Here is an 18,940-nt window from a genome sequence, read left to right on the forward strand (position 1 = left end):
ATGAAAATATAAAACACACTGGTAAAGGTTATTATGTAGTTAGATTTAGAATACCCTAATACTATGATATGATGGTATATTAACTCTAGTATTAAAAGATGAGAGTATTAAAACATAGCTACAGTAATTTTAAAATACAAAATACAAACACAGGTAAATTGTGACATCAAAATCAGAGCAGGGGAGAGTAAAAGGGTAGAGTTTTTATAGATGATCAAAGTTAAGTTGTTATGAGTATAAAATAGACTTTAAGATGTGTTACATAAAACCATGGTAACCACAAAGCAAAACCTACAGCAGAATCCTGGAAGATGACAGATAAGGGAATCAAAACATATCACTGTGGAAGTTCACAAAGGAAGGCAGCAAAAGATGAAAGAAGGAAGGCATAACCTGCCATCCCTCCCAACCCAGGGCAGCAGCTCTTCCTGCCCACGGGTCCTGTCCCCGTGCTTTAATAAACCACCATTTTGCACTAAAAAAAAAAAAAAAAAAAGAATTGGAAATAATAATATAGCACTAGTAAGTCTTTACCTATCGATACTTACTTTAAATGTAAATAGATTGAATTCTCTAACTGACAGACCTAATGTGGCTGGATTGATTCAAAAACAAGGCCCAGCTTATTGCATGCCACCTATAAGAGACTTACTCTGGCTTTAAGGATACATATAGCTTGAAAGTAAAGGGATAGAAAAAGATATTTCATGCAAGTGGAAACCAAAAGAGACCATAAGTAGCTATCCTTACACTGAGTAAAGTAGATATTAAGTCAAAAAGTGTAACTAGAGATCAAGAAATCATTTATATAATGATAAAAGGATCAACTCAACCAGAAGATATATCATTCATAAAGGTGCATCAGAAACTAATATATTAATATATAATAAAGGTATTAAACACAGATTTAAAGGGAGAATTAGATTATAATAGTGGGAGACTTCAGTAAGATTATCTGGACAGAAAATCAACAGACATTGGACTTGAACTCTACTTTAGATCAAACGAACCTCACAGAAGTAGATAGAACATTTCATCCACCAACAGCAGGATATACATTATTCTCAACTGAAAATGGAACATTCTTCAGAATAAATCCTATGACAGGTCACATAGCAAGGCTTAGCAAATTTAAGAAGATTGAAATTATACTACATATCTTTTTTAGACTACAAGGTATGAAAGTAGAAATCAATAATGGGAAGAAAACTGGAAAATTCACAAATATGTTCAAATTAAACAATACAGTTCTGAACAACCAGTGGTCAAAAAAAACCACAAAGGAAATAAAAAGATACCTTGACACAAATTAAAATGGAAACAGTATACTATGGGAGGCTGCAAAAGCAGTTTTAAGGGGCACCTGGGTGGCTCAGTGGGTTAAAGACTCTGCCTTCGGCTCGGGTCATGATCTCAGGGTCCTGGGATGGAGCCCCACGTTGGACTCTCTGCTCAGCAGAGACCCTGCTTCCTCCTCTCTCTCTGCTTGCCTCTCCGCCTACTTGTGATCTCTGTCTGTCAAATAAATAAATAAAATCTTTTTAAAAAAGCAGTTTTAAGAGGGAATTTTATAGTAATACATGCCTACAATACGAAAAAAGAAAGATGTAAAATAAACAACCCAGATTTATATCTCAAGAAACTAGAAAAAGAAGAAAAAAACTATGCTCAAATTTAGCAGAAGGAAGGAAATATCAGAGTGGAAAAAGTGAAATAGAGACCAGAAGATTATGAAAAGATTAACAAAACTAAGAACAGGCTTTTTTCCCCCTAAAGATAAACAGAATGGACAAATCCTGAAATAGACTAAGGGAAAAAAGGAAAGACTCAAATGAAATGAGATATGAAATAGGAAACATTTAAAACGATACCATAGAAATAGAAAGGATTATAAGAGAATGCTATGACAAATTAATATCAACAAAATGGATAACCTAGAGGAAATGGGTGAGTTCCTAGAAACATATAACCTACCAAGGTTAAATCAGGAAGAAATAAAAAAACTGTTAATCATCTAAGTAGTGAGTAAGGAGATTGCATGAGCAACCAAAATCTTCTAACAAAGAGAAGTCCAGGTCCTGATGAGTTTACTGGTGAATTCTACTAAACTTTAAAAAGTCAATACTAGGGCACCTGGGTGGTTCAGTGGGTTGATCCTCTGCCTTTGGCTCAGGTCATGATCTCAGGGTCCTGGGATCGAGTCCCGCATTGGGCTCTCTGCTCGGCAGGGAGCCTGCTTTCCCCTGCCTCTCTGCCTACTTGTGATCTTTCTCTCTGTCAAATAAATAAATAAAATCTTAAAAAAAAAAAATAGGAGTCAGTACCAGTTCTCAAACTCTTCTAGAAAACTGAAGAGGAGGGAACACTTCCATACTCTTTTTATGAGGCCAGTAATACCTTGATACCCAAGCCAGATAAGGACACTAAAGGAAAAGAGAACCAAAGACAATATCCCTGATGAATACAGATGCAAAACTTCTCAACAAAATATTAACAACCTGAATTTAACAGCACTTTTAAAGGATCATATCAAAGGGCGAAAGGATGATTTAACATTATCAAACTAATAAATTTGATACATCTTACTGATAGAATGAAAGATAAAAATTGTATAATCATTTCAGTAGATGCAGAAAAAGCATTTGACATAATGCAGCATCCTTTAATGGATAAAACTTAGCAATTTGGGTTTAGAAATAACATACCTCAGCATAAGAAAGGCCGTGGTATGACAAGTCCAGAGCTAATATCATATGCAATGGTATAAGGTTGAAGTCTTTTTCTCTAAGAGGAGCAACAAGACAAGGGTGCTCACTCTCACCACTCCTATTAAACAGAATACTGGAAGTACTAGCCAGAACAGCAGGTAAGAAAAGGAAACAAAAGGTATTCAAATAAGAAAGGAAGAAATAAAATTGTATGTGCTTGCATATGATATGTAGAAAATCCTAAAGACTCTACCCCAAAACTGTTAAAACCAATGAAAAATTCAGTAAAGGGGCACCTGGGTGGCTCAGTGTGTTGAGCCTCTGCCATTGGCTCGGGTAGTGATCTCAGGGTCTAGGGATTGAGCCCTGCATCAGGCTCTCTGCTCAGTGGGGATCCTGCTTCCCTCCCCCCTGCCTGCCTACTTGTGATCTCTCTTTCTCTGTCAAATGAATCAATAAAATCTTTAAAGAAAGAAAAAAATTCAGTAAAGTTACAGGATACAAAATTAACACAAAGAATTTAACTGTGTTTCTGTTCACTAACAGTGAAATATCTAAAAAAAGGAAGGCAACAGTCTATTTAAAATAGCAGTGAAAGCAAGCAGAAACTTAGGAATAAACTTAACCAAGGAGGTAAGAAATCTGTACATTGAAAACTATAATGTCCAGCTGCTGATGGCCTAGTGTCATATAGATTTATTATTGGCAGTGGTGGAGGCTAGAGAATATAAAAAATTTAGGCCATTGTGTTTTATTTGAAGGGGGAGTTTCATACATCAGGAAAAGGAATGAAGCACTGATTGGAAAACTTAATTGTTTTTAAAAACAATTCACTTTTTATCTGTTAGGAATTAAAATCAAATTATAGCAAATATGAAAATGGAAACTCTATAATGAAAGAGTAAAAGAAGAAATGTTTATAAAAATGTCTAAATTGATTCATTCTTGTGAATATAAATGTGAGCCAGAGTCTGAGAATTGTTTCTCCAGCTCAGAGCTGGATAACATAGGTGATATTAGCTGGTTAGGTAATATTGTTGGTTTTATAGGTACATGCCAAGTTCTGTATATAAGTCTATATCCTGAGAGTGATTAGATGGAATATTTCCAATCTGTAACTTAAAAAGTCTTTTTGGTAGTTGCCTAAGATCACAGTTTTCCCCTGAGGACGGACTCTGAGTGCAAATGACAATTAAATTCCTATATAATGTATATAGTTTGTGCAGCTTTGCATTCTTAATATGCAAAGTGGTTGCTACACAGTGCTATTATCTATTTGAGAGCAAGAGAGAGCACAAGCACAAGCAAGGGGGCTGCAGACAGAGGGTGAGGAAGAAGCAGGCTCCCTGCTGAGCAGGGAGCCAGTGCAGGGGTCCATCCCAGAACCCAGGGTCATGATCTAAGCTTAAGGCAGACACATAACCGACTGAGCCCACGCACCCCTATCTACTGTATTTTTGATAGAGTATTTCCGTGCTGAAATCCGGCTGCTATTTTAATATATTTGAGATGGTAATCACGAATTTCATTTTCTAATGGGAAATCTTTTCTCTTTTACAGGGGATCTTTCCTGCAAATTACATTCACTTGAAAAAGGCAATTGTCAGTAATAGGGGGTGAGTAGCTGGCCTTACTAAATTTATTTATAAATTTTAGAAGTTGCAAAGGAAGGCCTTTTTCTTTTTAGTTTGTAATATAAAATATGTTGTTAGGATGTTTTCCTGCCAAAAATAAATTTGCTTTGTTGCTTTGTTATATATCATATAATTCTGAGGCCACACTATTTCTTAAATACTGACAACTTTAATCTGTTTTCTTGTATACTAGAAAAGTAACCTGAATTGTTGTGAATTTTATAAAAACAGTTATGCATGCAGCATGTCTTTTACAATTATTTGCATTATGAGAATAGTTTCTGATAGGGTAACAAGTGCAATCTCCAATAGAAGAGAGACAAGATGTAAATATATCAAAATGTTAACATTTGTTATTTTTGTACATTCATATTATGAGTGATTTTTAGAAATTCCTTACTGTCATGTCCAAATTTTAAAAGTAATAAATATATATATTTATGTGTATAATAAATATAAATGCTACTATAAAATTTTGATTTTTAAAATTAATCATTTTAAAATATAAAATTTAAGAAATTATATATGATAGCTTTTGGTACTAGAAATAATGTTTTTGAACAGAGGTTGAGAAAGCATCAGAGTTTAGTTAGGTTTGAGTCAGGGAAAGAGAAACTTATAAGTCACTTTATAAGTTAGAATTTAATGTAGGGAGTTTCAAACACACGTTTGAAAAAATGAAAGAAAAAAAGGAAATGTCAATACAACCCAAAATAATAACTGCAGAAAGAAGTCTATACTCTAATGGCTGGGGGAACAAAAGGTAGTGGGTTGGGGGTACTAGAACTCAGGAACTTAGAAGATGGATCTTGAGACACTAGAGCTCAAATTCTGAGGAGATGAAATCATATGGCTGCTGCTGATATGTATGACGAAGGGCAGTGAAGTTGTTTCTGGGAATGCCAAAAGCAACTGGAGGCTGGAACCAACTTTCTCTGGTGGAATGGTTTATAGAAACCACAGTAACACTTTTTATTTCCTTTTCCACAGTATCTTTCTAGTGCCCCCCACCAGACAAAGAAGCTTGTGAGGCAAAGTTGGCAAATCCCAGCCTCAGCGTCAGTGCTTAGAAGGGTGGATTTAGAGATGAGAGGTATTAGTAAATGACTGGTATGCCTTCTAAGATAAAATTTGTTATTGAGCATAATAAGACTATAATTAAGAAGATTCTAATATGAATGCATGACCAGAATACTTTTTATTGTTCCTCTTCTTCTTTTATAAAATACCAGACATGAGAATGTAGAGACAGGAAACTTGAAAATCCTTTTAGTGAACCTTTGCAGCATATAATCTATTACCTCAAATTTATAGGTAAGGAGTGCCAAAACCATCAAGATTGGATAGAAGTTGTGTAAAAATGAAAAGGGAGTGTCTAGACAAGGATCATGAAGGCATGCATTTCTAAAAGTACTAAGAAAATAACTTCATGAATGTGAATGGCTCACCTTGAAACACAAAAATAATACCCCTAATTTAATAACACTTAGTTTAATAATGGGACTAAAGAAAACTGAAATGTGGCAGAAACTACATGGAGGTGAGATGAGAAAAGGAGATGGAATGTTTAGGGATCAAGAAACAGTGCCTCAGAAAATGCCAGCAAAATCATACATTTCTCATGGTTCACCTCCCCTTCCAATTTCCCTCAACTCCCTTCTCCTCTCCATCATGAAAGACTATGGAATCTGAAAAACAATCTGAGGGTTTTGAAGGGGTGGGGGGGTGGGGGGAGGTTGGGGTAACCAGGTGGTGGGTATTAGAGAGGGCATGGATTGCATGGAGCACCGGGTGTGGTGCAAAAACAATGAATACTGTTATGCTGAAAAGAAATTTGAAAAAAAGAAAAAAAAAAAAAAACACCCCACATCCTACCAGATGCCTAAATAAAAAGAAAAAGACTGGTAAAAAAAAAAAAAAATCATATATTTCTGATAACAAGGGACTCATCTTAAATCCAGGAGCAACGTTCCTATTTATAATAGTTGTAAAGGAAATGGGGACTACTTTGCTAGCAGAAAAATTCATACCTAGATTCAGTTTGTTTCAGATAGGCAAAGGAGATATGGCTTTAAGAGTTATACAAGGGAGCCATATTTGTGGGAAGCATTCTTTCTCCAAGGAAGCAGAGAAATTGTCTTTTTGATGTACATCTTAGAAAGCTACATAAGATCAATTCAGTATACAAATCTCCTGCACTTTGATTTTCCAGAATAATATTTCTAAAGTCTGAAGAAAGTATTTTAAAAAACTGCCTTCTGGCATTGAAGAGCAGTCAGTGTAGGAGGATCTTCTTTCCCCAAGTTTTTACTTAAATTCCAGTTAGTTAACATACAGTGTAATATTAGTTTCAGGTACAGAATTTAGTGATTCAGCAATTTCATACAACACCCAGTGCTCATCACAAGTGCGCTCTTTAATCCCCATGATCTGTTTCATCCATCTCCCCACCCCACTTATCCTCTGTAATCAGTTTGTTCTCTATAGTTAAGAATCTGTTTCTTAGTGCTTTTCTCTCTCTCTTTCTCTTCATCAAATGTAGGGAGGATCTTGAAGAACTTTGATTCTTGAAGGAGGGGGGAGTTCATATGGGAAGAAGAGTGCATGTTTACTTTGGCTTTTTTTTTTTTTCCCCCCACAGAGAATTTTTCAGCTCGCTCTGATGTGGTGCAGCAAACAGATCCCAAACAGAAAGTGGTAGTTTTTCAGGGATGAGGAAATAGATGTTGAAGTTTGGAACTCTCAGGGAGACTAATAAGAAGTAAGAGGTTGTTGAAGTTTGGAACTCTCAGGGAGACTAATAAGAAGTAAGAGGTTAAAACCCAGAGAGTAGAGAACCTCAGAGAATTAAGACTTTAATCTGCTTACAAATTCCCCCTAAGTAATTAGCTTCTTTTGGGCTAAGACTCAAGGAATCTTAGTGGAAGTGTACAACTAGCAAAATGAGTAGACTTTACCAGCCACTTAGTATTGGTGAGAAAAATATTAGAGTTCAAGAACTGGAAAGTTATAGGGACCTTGGTAAAAAGTTTGGGCCTTCTGTTGAGATCCCTAAAGGAATATACCTTATATGTAGGGCCATGCCTTTGGATAAAGGACCCAACCAAATGTATGTGGGCAGAAGTGTAAACTTCTGAAAACACAATAGATGTTATAGGAACAAATAAAAACACTTGATACTGCCATCCAGAAATAGCAACTATAATGGGTTAGTGTATTTCCTATTTCTTTATGTATGGTATTTTTACTCTGTTCCCTGCTATAAGTTAATTCTCCTTTATCTTTTTCCCTCCACTTTTATAAATATTACCTTGATGATATATCTCTTTTTAGTGTCTTTTTTCCTCCTCAATTTCTATGACTATTCTTGTTTCCATTCTTCCTCTTGGGCCCCCCTTTGTTACTCCTCTCAGAGTCCTCTTCCTGTTCCAAGCCTTTAAATACTGTTAATTCATGAGCTTTATCTCTACTCTAATCCTTTATGTGCAAAGTGTGCCTGTCTTTTTCAGGTATAGTAAGGCAGATGGTTTGACTACAGTGTGTGGAAGTGAGGTCAGTAAAAGGAGAGGAGTCCAGAGTGGCAGCAGGTGATAAATATTGCAAGGCCTTGTAGGCCTTATCAGGGGTGTTATCTTTTATTGAATGAGCCACGAAGCCACTTTCAGAAAGAGGAGGGATGTGGTTAATTTAAAAAGTGTTATTCTAGGTTGCTTTGTTGAGACTAGAACTACAGTGGGGAAAGGTCAGAAGCAGGGGGACTTGGTAGAATATTATAGTAGTCCGTGGAAGACAAAACGGTAACTTGGATTCATGTATCCACTGGAGTGATAAGAAGTGGTAAGGGGTAGTATATATTTTGAAGTTAGGGCTGACAGGATTTGCTGAGCATGTAGAGGAAACAAGAGGAATTTAAAGATTTATTTATTTATCTGACAGACAGGGATCACAAGTAGGCAGAGAGGCAGGCAGAAAGAGAGGAGGAAGCAGGCTCCCCGCTGAGCAGAGAGCCTGATGCAGGGCTCAATCCCAGGATCCTGAGATCATGACCTGAAGCGAAGGCAGAGGCTTTAACCCACTGAGCCACCCAGGCGCCCTAACTAGAGGAACTTAAGATGACTGCAGGATTTTTTGTTTTAGTAACTATGAGGATATGGTTGCCATTCATTGAAAAGTGGAAGTTTGGGAAGGGATATATTTTGGGGAGGAAATAAAAGGATTCAGTTTTAGGATCAAACATGTTTAGGATCAACATGTTAAATTTGAAATGACTCTTAATCAAGTGGAGATGTCACGTAAGCAGTTGACTACATAAATGTGGAGTTCTGGGGAAAGTTTGGAGCTTCAGGCATAGATTTGGAAGTCATTAGCATTCAAATGACATATAAAGCTACAGGGCTGAATAAGAACAGAAAAGAAATTACTATAGATGAAGAAGTGAAGTGAAGACAGAATACTGGGGAACTGTAGTGTTTAAAGATAAGGTGAGGAGGAGAATCAGTGAAAAGAATCTGAAAAGTTGTGGCCAGGGAGGTATGTAATCAAACAGTAGTGTCTTGGAAACCAATCGAATAAACTATTTACAGGATACACTAATCAAATATATCTGGTATTGTTGAAGTTGAATAAGATTGAAGATCTTGTTAGGAACAGTGTAGAGTGGTAAGAGTGAAAGCCTGAATAAGAGATTTGAGAGAAAATGAAAAAAGAGGAAATAGAAAACAGTAAAGACTCAAGTTCTGGCCCTTAAACTGTAACTGAATGGCAGATGGCAACATACTTGGTTTGGGGATAATTTTTCTGTATAGTCCCTTTAAAAAATTATCTGGAGCACTTGGGTGGCTCAGTTGGTTAAGTGTCACACTCTTTTTTTTTTTTTTTTTTTGATAACATTTTTTTTTTTTTAATTTCCAGCATAACAGTATTCATTATTTTTGCACCACACCCCGTGCTCCATGCAATCCGTGCCCTCTATAATACCCACCACCTGGTACCCCAACCTCCCACCCCCCGTCCCTTAGAGTGGAGAAGGGAGTTGGGGGAAAGTGTCACACTCTTGATTTCGGCTGGCTCAGGTCGTGATTTCAGGGTCCTGAGATGGAGCTCCACATTGGGCTCTTCACTGAGTGGGCAGTGTGGTTGAGATTCTCACTCTCTCTGCCCCTCCCACTGCTCTCTCTCTCTTTCTCAACTAAATAAATCTTCAAAAAAATCATCTGATTGGAAATAGGTTAGTTAGAGAAAGACAAATACCATATGATTTCACTCATGTACAATTTATGAAACAAAACAGATAAACATAAGGGAAGGGAAGGAAAAATAAGATAAAAACAGAGAGGGAAGCAAAACCATAAGAGACTTAACTTTAGAGAACAAACAGGGTTGCCCATTGTTTGGGGATGGGCTAAATGGGTGATGGGCATTAAGGAGGGCACTTTCTGTGATGAGCACTGGGTGTTATATCTAAGTGCCAAATAACTAAATTCTACTCCTGAAACCAATACTATACTATATGTTAACTAACCTGAATTTAAATTTTTAAAAAAATCGTCATCTTCTTATCTAGTTTTTTATTTTGAAAAATTCCAAATCTATAGACAGGTTACAAGAATAATGTAAGTAGCACATATCCATTCCCCTAGATTTACCAGTTACCAATATTTTGCCATATTGAGCTCACTTTTTTCTCTCAGCCCTGCTTTTAACATGAAAGTAAGTTTTATACATTCTGAGACTTGACTGTTAAATATTTGAGTATGTGTCTTCTAAGAAAAATAGACATTCTTTAACATAATCACAGTATAATTATTATACTCAAGAAATTAAACATGATACAAATAGTACTTACAAAATATCTAATTCATATTTAGATATCCCTAATTTTCCTAAGAATGTCCTTTACAGCTGTTTTTGTCTGTTTGCTTTTTTTTTGGTGAGGGTATGACTGGTATAGGATCCAGTCAAGAATTACGTATTGTTAGGCTTCCAGTTACAGATTGGATAAGTTGTGGGGAATAAAGATACAGCATAAAGAATGTAGTCAATGATACTGTAAAAGTCTTGTTTGGTGACAAAACTTCTGATGAGCACAGCATGGTGTATAGAAATGTTGAATCACTGTGTTGTGCACCTGAAAGTAATGTAACATTCTGTGTCAACTATACTAAAAAAAAAAAGAAATTTTTAGAAAAGATTCATTATTGGTACAGAAATGCAACAGATTTCTGTACATTGATTTTGTGTCCTGCAACTTGACTGAATTCTTGTATCAGTTCAAGCAGGTTTTTTTGGTGGAGTCTTTTGGGTTCTCTCCGTCAAGTCATCTGCAAAGAATGAAAGTTTGACTTCTTCCTTGCCAGTGTGGATGCATTTTTTTTCTTTTTGTTGTCCGATTGATGGCTAGGACTTCTGGTACTATGTTCAATAACAGTAGTGAGACTGGACATCACTTTCCTGTTACCAACCTTAGGGGAAAAGCTCTCAGTTTTTCCCCATTGAGGATGAAATTAGCTGTGGGTTTTTCATGTATGGCCTTCATTATATTGAGGTATGTCCCCTCTAAACCTCTTTTGTTGAGGGGCTTTTTCATGAATGTACACTGTACTTTGTCAAATGCTTTTTCTGCATCTATTGAGATCATATGGTTCTTATCCTTTCTTTTATTAATGTGTATGACCTTGATTGATTTGCAAATATTGAACCACCTTGCAACCCAGGAATAAATCCCACTTGATCATGGTGATTCTTTATTGTACTGTTGAACTCTATTTGCTAGTATTTTGTTGAGAATACATGGAATACATCCATGTTTATCAGGGATGTTGGTCTCTAGTTGTCTTTTTTAGTGGGCTCTTTGGTTTTGGAATCAGGGTAATACTGGCCTCATGGAATGAGTTTGGAAGTTTTCCTTCCATTTCTATTTTTTGAAACAATTTCAGAAGAATAGGTATTAATTCTTTTTTTTTTATTTTTTTTTATTTTATTTATTTTTATTTCCAGCATAACAGTATTCATTATTTTTGCACCACACCCCGTGCTCCATGCAATCCATGCCCTCTATAATACCCACCACCTGGTACCCCAACCTCCCACCCCCCGTCCCTTCAAAACCCTCAGATTGTTTTTCAGAGTCCATAGTCTCTCATGGTTCACCTCCCCTTCCAATTTCCCCCAACTCCCTTCTCCACTCTAAGTCCCCATGTCCTCCATGCTATTTGTTATGCTCCACAAATTCTTTCTAAGGAATAACACAGAGGGTCATAGGGACAGGGAGGGAAAACTGAATGGGAAGAAATCAGAGAGGGGGACAAACCATGAGAGACTCTTGACTTCTGGAAACAGAGGGTTATGGAAAGGGAGGTGGGTGGCGGGAAGGGGTAGCAGGGTGCTGGGCATTAAGGAGGGCATATGATGTGATGAGCACTGAATGTTATACACAGTTAATGAACCCTTGAATGTTACATCAAAAACTAAATGTCCTAGCAATCTACAAGAACAAAGCATTTCTATCAATAATTTAGCTTCCAGAAGGAAATGTAGATACAATTAAATGTCCTTATAACCTATAGCCCATTGACAGATACTTGAAGGGGGAAGAGTATAATTTTCCTCTAGGAAGCTCCCAACTATCTTCATGTTAATGTCTTGCTAGAAGGAAAAACAACCTTAATTTGTCAATTGGAAGGCCTCTGGTATCCTGTGAGCCTTTAACATGAAAATCATTTTGAAAACCTCCCATTTTCTTACCTTCCCCACTTCCTCATAATATATAGTCAGCCACCCGTCACAACCTTGTTGCAGCAGCTCTTTCTGCCCATGGGTCCTGTCCCCGTCTTTAATAAACCACTGTTTTGCACCAAATGAACAAACAAACAGACAAAAAACTAATGATGTATTATCTGTTAGCTAATTGAATTTAAATTTAAAAAAAGAAAAAAAAAGAGAGTAAGTGATTATAAGGTTTCAGTGTAAATGGGTTCTGTTACCAAGTGGAAATTGACAGTTGTGCTGGTTCTTTAAGAAATTGTCTTCTAAAAAAAAAAAAAGAAATTGTCTTCTGGGTATAGAGTTCACTTTTGTTACATATTTTTTTTTTTTTTAAGTTTTTTTTTTTTAATTTTCAGCATAACAGTATTCATTATTTTTTCACCACACCCAGTGCTCCATGCAAACCATGCCCTCTCTAATACCCACCTCCCACCTCTAATCCCCCAACCTCCCCCCCACACCCCTGCTGCTTCAAACCCCTCAGATTGTTTTTCAGAGTCCATAGTCTCTCATGGTTCATCACCCCTTCCAATTTCCCCCAACATAATTGTTTCTTGAACAATTTAGGAGAGGATACTTAGGATAAGATTGTTAATAAATAAAGCACACATTTTACACACACACACACACACACACACACACAGGTTTAATTGAATCCCCTGTGAAGCCATCTGGCCCTGGACTTCTGTTTTTTGGGAGATTTTTGATTGTTGATTCAATTTCTTTGCTGGTTATTGGTCTGTTCAAGTTTTGGTGATTTATATGTTTCTGGGGATTTATCCATTACTTCCAGGGTGTTCGATTTGTTGGCATGTAATATTTCATAACATTTTCTTGTAATTGTATTTCTGTGGTGTTGGTTGTGATTTCTCCTCTCTCACATGTGATTTTTATTTATTTAGGTCCTTTCTCTTTTTGATAAGTCTGTTCTTTTTTCCTTTTATGACATTTTCATTGTTGAAGTGCCCAGGTACTTGTTTTGCAAAATGTCCCTCAATTTGTATTTGTCTAAATGTTTTCTCCTGGTTAGATTCAAGATTTTGGATTGGAATACTACATGGGTTGTGTTGTGAATTAAAACACTCATATTTCTTCTGCATGTTGTCCCAGGGCTTGATAAGATTAGAAAGACTGGGACTTGGGGTTCTATCTTAGTAAATATTAGGCAGGAGCAAGGGCCTCTCAATCAGAGAACATGCATTGTGCTTCTGTCATGTGCCTTCTTAATTGTATCCTGCCATACCTGTGAGAAAGATGACCCTGTGCTCTTGATGATTCGTAAGGTATATCATCTGCTTCTTGGAAAACTTGTCACATTTGTGCTGAAGTACTTTTTGTTTTTTGTTTGGTTGACAGGACATGAAATTACTTGACGAGGCTATCAGTGAAAAATTTCTTAAGGGAGCTTTTGTATTTTTCATATTTTTCAGTTAGCTTTTAAAATTTTTCTTTACATCTGGGTTTTCTCCTAAAATGGTTCAAGTATAGTCATCACTCTTTGTAAAGTTTCACTGAAAAAATACACAATTGTAATAAATTTGAAGATTTCAGGGCTGTTAAGAAAAAAGACATGACTATGAAATGTAAGGAACACATTATGAGATTTATTTGGGTAGAGCTTTGAGAGGTTAAGGTAAGTCCCTCACAGCTGGAGACCTCCCAGAGATAGCAGTGCAGAGTCATCCCTATAACAGGAAGAGGGCACAGGAACCCCTGGGATAGAAGGAATTTGTGTGTCTAGATTATGTTACTCATCTGACCTCATTTTTTTTTTTTTGTGTTCAGTTTGCCAGTTATCATTAGTTTTTGATGAAGTGTTCAACGATTCATTAGTTGCTTATAACACCCAGTGCTCATCACCACGCATGTCCTCCTTAGTACCCATCACCTGGTTACCCCATCCCCCCAACCCCCCTCTCTTCTGTAACCCTTAGTTTTTTACCCAGGGTCCTGAGTTTCTCATGGTTTTTCTCCCTCTGTGATTTCTTCCCATTCAGTTTTCCTTCCCTGTCCCTGTGCACTATTCCTTTTATTCCACATATGAGTAAAACTGTATGATAATTGTCTTTCTCTGCTTGACTTATTTTACTTAGCATAATTATGCTAAGTGAGATTATATCACTCATTCAAAAGATGAGAAATCTCTGGGTCAGAGAGCATTATAGTACAACAGCAATTTATGGTCTTTTTTAGTACTGGGCTTTGTCTATCCTGTGGATAGCAGGTACTGAGTGCAGCTTCATTAATGTAAAATGACAACTCTAAATGGCTAAAAATAAGCTTCTTTAGGTTATACTAAAAGCAGTTGGATGTATAAAATTTTGGCACTGGTGGGCTCTGAGTTAATGGTGCTCCCTTACTCGGAAGAAGTAAATAGCGTAAGGCCCAATATATAGGAGGTCACTTCCGCACATTTATGTAATAACATCATTACATTATGAAACACTTATAAGTATTTTTCATTTTTAAATTGTGGGAAATTAGTGTCATGATTTAAACTAGGAATAGCCAACTTATGTAATTTTAGGAGCTGTCAGTTTTACTGGTCACTAAATTTCAGTTTAATTGAAAAATAATTGGGTGATGGGCATTAAGGAGGGCACTTGATGTAATGAGCACTGGGTGTTATATGCAACTCATGAATTACTAAATTCTACCTCTGAAACCAATAAAACAGAAAGGAAAAAAGAAAAATGTGTCTAGGTTCAAATTATAATGGACTAAATTTATTTTAAGAGGGTGACACCAAGTATTACAGATATGTCAGTGATACACTCCTCGTATGTTCTGTTCCAGGAATTACTTGCATTTTATTATTTTGGGGATATTGCCTCTGCTCTGGTTTAAGAAGTCTGGTTTCAAAGTGGGGTGAGTGTGTGTGGGAGGATACACATAGGAGCATACATGTGCGCTGTAAGAAACCCATGAGAACAGCATCAACTTTAGTACTAGTTAATGTGTAACATTTCTTTTCTCTGGCACTTTTGTTTCTTTGTTTGTTTGTTTGTTTTTTCTTTCCCAAAGATTTTATTTATTTACTTCAGAGAGAGGGAGCACAAGTACAAGCAGGGGGGCGGCAGGCAGAGGAAGGGGAGAAGCAGAATCCCCGCTGAGCAGGGAGCCAGATGTGGGGCTCTGTCCCAGGACCCTGAGATCATGACGAAAATAGTACCGAAAGCAGATATTTAACTAATATCACCCAGGTGTCCCCTCTCTGCACTTTTATTTTTATTTGTATATTTGCTAAAATAACTTCTGTCTTCATTGGAGAGGAAATTCAAAAGTGATTTTTATATAGCTGTCCAGTTTTCCCAGCACCATTTATTGAAGAGACTGTCTTTTTTTCCACTGTATATTTTTTCCTGGTTTGTCAATGATTATTTGACCATAGAGTTGAGGGTCCATATATGGGCTCTCTACTGTGTTCCACTGGTCTATGTGTCTGTTTTTATGCCAGTACCATGCTGTCTTGGTGATCACAGCTTTGTAGTAAAGCTTGAAATCAGGTAACGTGATGCCCCCAGTTGTATTTTTGTTTTTCAACATTTCCTTAGCGATTCAGGTCTCTTCTGATTCCATACAAATTTTTGGATTATTTGCTCCAGCTCTTTGAAAAATACCGGTGGAATTTTGATCAGAATGGCATTAAAAGTATAGATTGCTCTAGGCAGTATATTCATTTTAACAATGTTTATTCTTCCAATCCAAGAGCATGGAATGGTCTTCCATCTTTTTGTGTCTTCTTCAATTTCTTTCATGAGTGTTCTGTAGTTTACCTCTTTGGTTAGGTTTATTCCCAGGTATCTTATGGTTCTTGGTGCTATAGTAAATGGAATCGATTCTCTAATTTCCCTTTCTGTATTTTCATTGTTAGTGTATAAGAAAGCCACTGATTTCTGCACATTGACTTTGTATCCTGCCACGTTGCTGAATTGCTGTATGAGTTCTGATAGTTTGGGGGTGGAGTCTTTTGGGTTTTCCATATAAAGAATCATGTCATCTGCAAAGAGAGAGAGTTTGACTTTTTTATTGCCAATTTGGATACCTTTTATTTCTCTTTGTTGTCTGATTGCTGTTGCTAGGACTTCTAATACTATGTTGAACAAGAGTGGTGAAAGTGGGCATCCTTGTCGTGATCCTGATCTCAATGGGAAGGCTGCAAGCTTTTTCTCATTGAAGATGATATTTGATGTGGGTCTTTCATAGATAGATTTGATGAGGTTCAAGAATGTTCCCTCTATCCCTATACTTTGAAGCGTTTTAATCAGGAACGGATGCTGGATTTTGTCAAATGCTTTTTCTGCATCAATTGAGAGGACCATGTGGTTCTTCTCTCTTCTCTTTAATTTATTCTATCACGTTGATTGATTTGCAAATGTTGAACCATCCTTGTAGCCCAGGAATGAATCCCGCCTGGTCATGGTGGATAATCTTTTAAATGTGCTGTTGGATCCTGTTTGCTAGGATCTTGCTAAGAATCTTAGCATCCATATTCATCAGTGATATTGGTCTGAAATTCTCCTTTCTGGTAGGGTCTTTGCCTGGTTTGGGGATCAGGGTAATGCTGGCTTCATAGAGAGTCTGGAAGTTTTTCTTCTGCTTCAACTTTTTGAAACAGCTTCAGGAGAATAGGTGTTATTTCCTCTTTGAAAGTTTGGTAGAATTCCCCAGGGAATCCATCAGATCCTGGGCTCTTGTTTTTTGGGAGGTTTTTGATCACTGCTTCAATCTCCTTACTAGATATTGGTCTATTCAGGTTGTTGATTTCTTCCTGGTTCAATTTTGGGAGTTTATAGTTTTCCAGGAATGCATCCATTTCATCTAGGTTGCTTAGCTTATTGGCATATAACTGTTGATAATAACTTCTGATGATTGTTTCTACTTCCTTGGTGTTTGTTGTGATCTCTCCCTTTTCATTCATAATTTTATTAATTTGGGCTTTCTCTCTTTTCTTTTGGATTATTGTGGCCAGTGGTTTATCGATCTTATTGATTCTTTCAAAAAACCCGCTTCTAGTTTTATTGATACGTTCTACCGTATCTCTGGTTTCTACCTCATTGATCTTAGCTCTAATCTTGATTTTTTTCCCTCCTTATGTGTGGAGCTGGTTTGATTTGTGGTTGATTCTCCAGTTTTTTAAGGTAGAGAGACAGCTGGTGTATTCCATATTTTTCAGTTTTTTTGAGGGAGGCTTGGATGGCTATGTATTTCCCCTTAGGACTGCCTTTGCTGTATCCCATAGGTTTTGGACCAAAGTGTCTTTATTCTCATTGGTTTCCATGAATTGTTTCAGTTCTTCTTTGATCTCCTGGTTGATCCAAGCATTCTTACGCAAGGCGGTCTTTAGCTTCCAGGTGTTTGAGTTCCTTTGGCGCTTTCCCTTGTGATTGAGCTCCAGTTTCAAAGCATTGTGATCTGAGAATATGCAGGGAATAATTTCAGTCTTTTGGTATCGGTTGAGTCCTGATTTGTGACCTAGTATGTGGTCTATTCTTGAGAAGGTTCCATGTGCACTTGAGAAGAATGAGTATTCTGTTGTTTTAGGGTGGAATGTTCTGTATATATGTATGAGGTCCATCTGGTCCAATGTGTCAAAAAAACAAAGAGGCAACCCACGGAATGGGAGAAGATATTTGCAAATGACAGTACAGACAAAAGGTTTATATTCAGGATGTATAAATAACTCCTCAAACTCAACACACACAAAACAGACAATCATATCAAAAAATGGGCAGAAGATATGAACAGACACTTCTCCAATGAAGACATACAAATGGCTATCAGACACATGAAAAAATGTTCATCATCACTACCCATCCAGGAGATTCAAATTAAAACCACATTGAGATACCACCTTACACCAGTTAGAATGGCCAAAATTAGCAAGACAGGAAACTGTGTATGTTGGAGGGGATGTGGAGAAAGGGGAACCCTCTTACACTGTTGGTGGGAATGCAAGTTGGTGCAGCCTCTTTGGAGAACAGTGTGGAGATTCCTCAAGAAATTAAAAATAGAGCTTCTCTATGACCTTGAGATTGCACTACTGGGTATTTATCCCAAAGATACAGATGTAGTGAAAAGAAGGGCCATCTGTACCCCAATGTTTATAGCAGCAATGGCCACGGTCGCCAAACTGTGGAAAGAACCAAGATGCCCTTCAACAGACAAATGGGTAAGGAAAATGTGGTCCATATACACTATGGAGTATTATGCCTCCATCAGAAAGGATGAATACCCAACTTTTGTAGCAACATGGATGGGACTGGAAGAGATTATGCTGAGTGAAATAAGTCAAGCAGAGAGAGTCAATTATCATATGGTTTCACTTATTTGTGGAGCATAACAAATAGCATGGAGGACATGGGGAGTTAGAGAGGAGAAGGGAGTTGGGGTAAATTGGAAGGGGAGGTGAATCATGAGAGACTATGGACTCTGAAAAACAATCTGAGGAGTCTGAAGGGGCAGGGGATGGGAGGTTGGGGGAACCAGGTGGTGGGTATTGGACAGGGCACGGATTGCATGGAGCACTGAGTGTGGTGCAAAAACAATGAATACTGTTAGGCTGAAAAGAAATAAGAAAATAAAAAAACAAAAAAATAAATAAAACAACAACAAATAAATAAATAAATAAAATTTATTTTCATATGATTATTTCTTTCTGAAATTTGTCTCTTCTGATTTAGCAAGGAATTTATGTTGGGAGAGTCTCCCTATTGTCTCTCATTGTTTCCTATTTCATTAACGTGCTTTAAATTTTCATAAATAATATTTTCTAGTTTCCATTTTTTGTTGACCTCTTTTTAAAAAAAATTAAACAATTTAAAAAACTTTTTG

General features: G+C 36.9%; 1 protein-coding gene across 6 annotated transcripts in view; it reads left to right on the top strand.

The window, feature by feature from the left end:
- Positions 1-18,940, top strand: part of DOCK3 (dedicator of cytokinesis 3) — a 562,865-nt gene that overhangs the window by 218,672 nt on the left and 325,253 nt on the right. For all 6 annotated transcript variants that reach the window (XM_032320930.1, XM_032320975.1, XM_032320941.1 and 3 more), the window contains exon 4: positions 4,269-4,324. In XM_032320930.1, coding sequence (XP_032176821.1) covers positions 4,269-4,324 — 56 coding nt within the window. The remainder of the gene's footprint in view (positions 1-4,268; positions 4,325-18,940) is intronic.

This window comes from Mustela erminea, chromosome 1 (assembly GCF_009829155.1).
Source record: "Mustela erminea isolate mMusErm1 chromosome 1, mMusErm1.Pri, whole genome shotgun sequence".
NCBI classification, from domain to species: domain Eukaryota; kingdom Metazoa; phylum Chordata; class Mammalia; order Carnivora; family Mustelidae; genus Mustela; species Mustela erminea.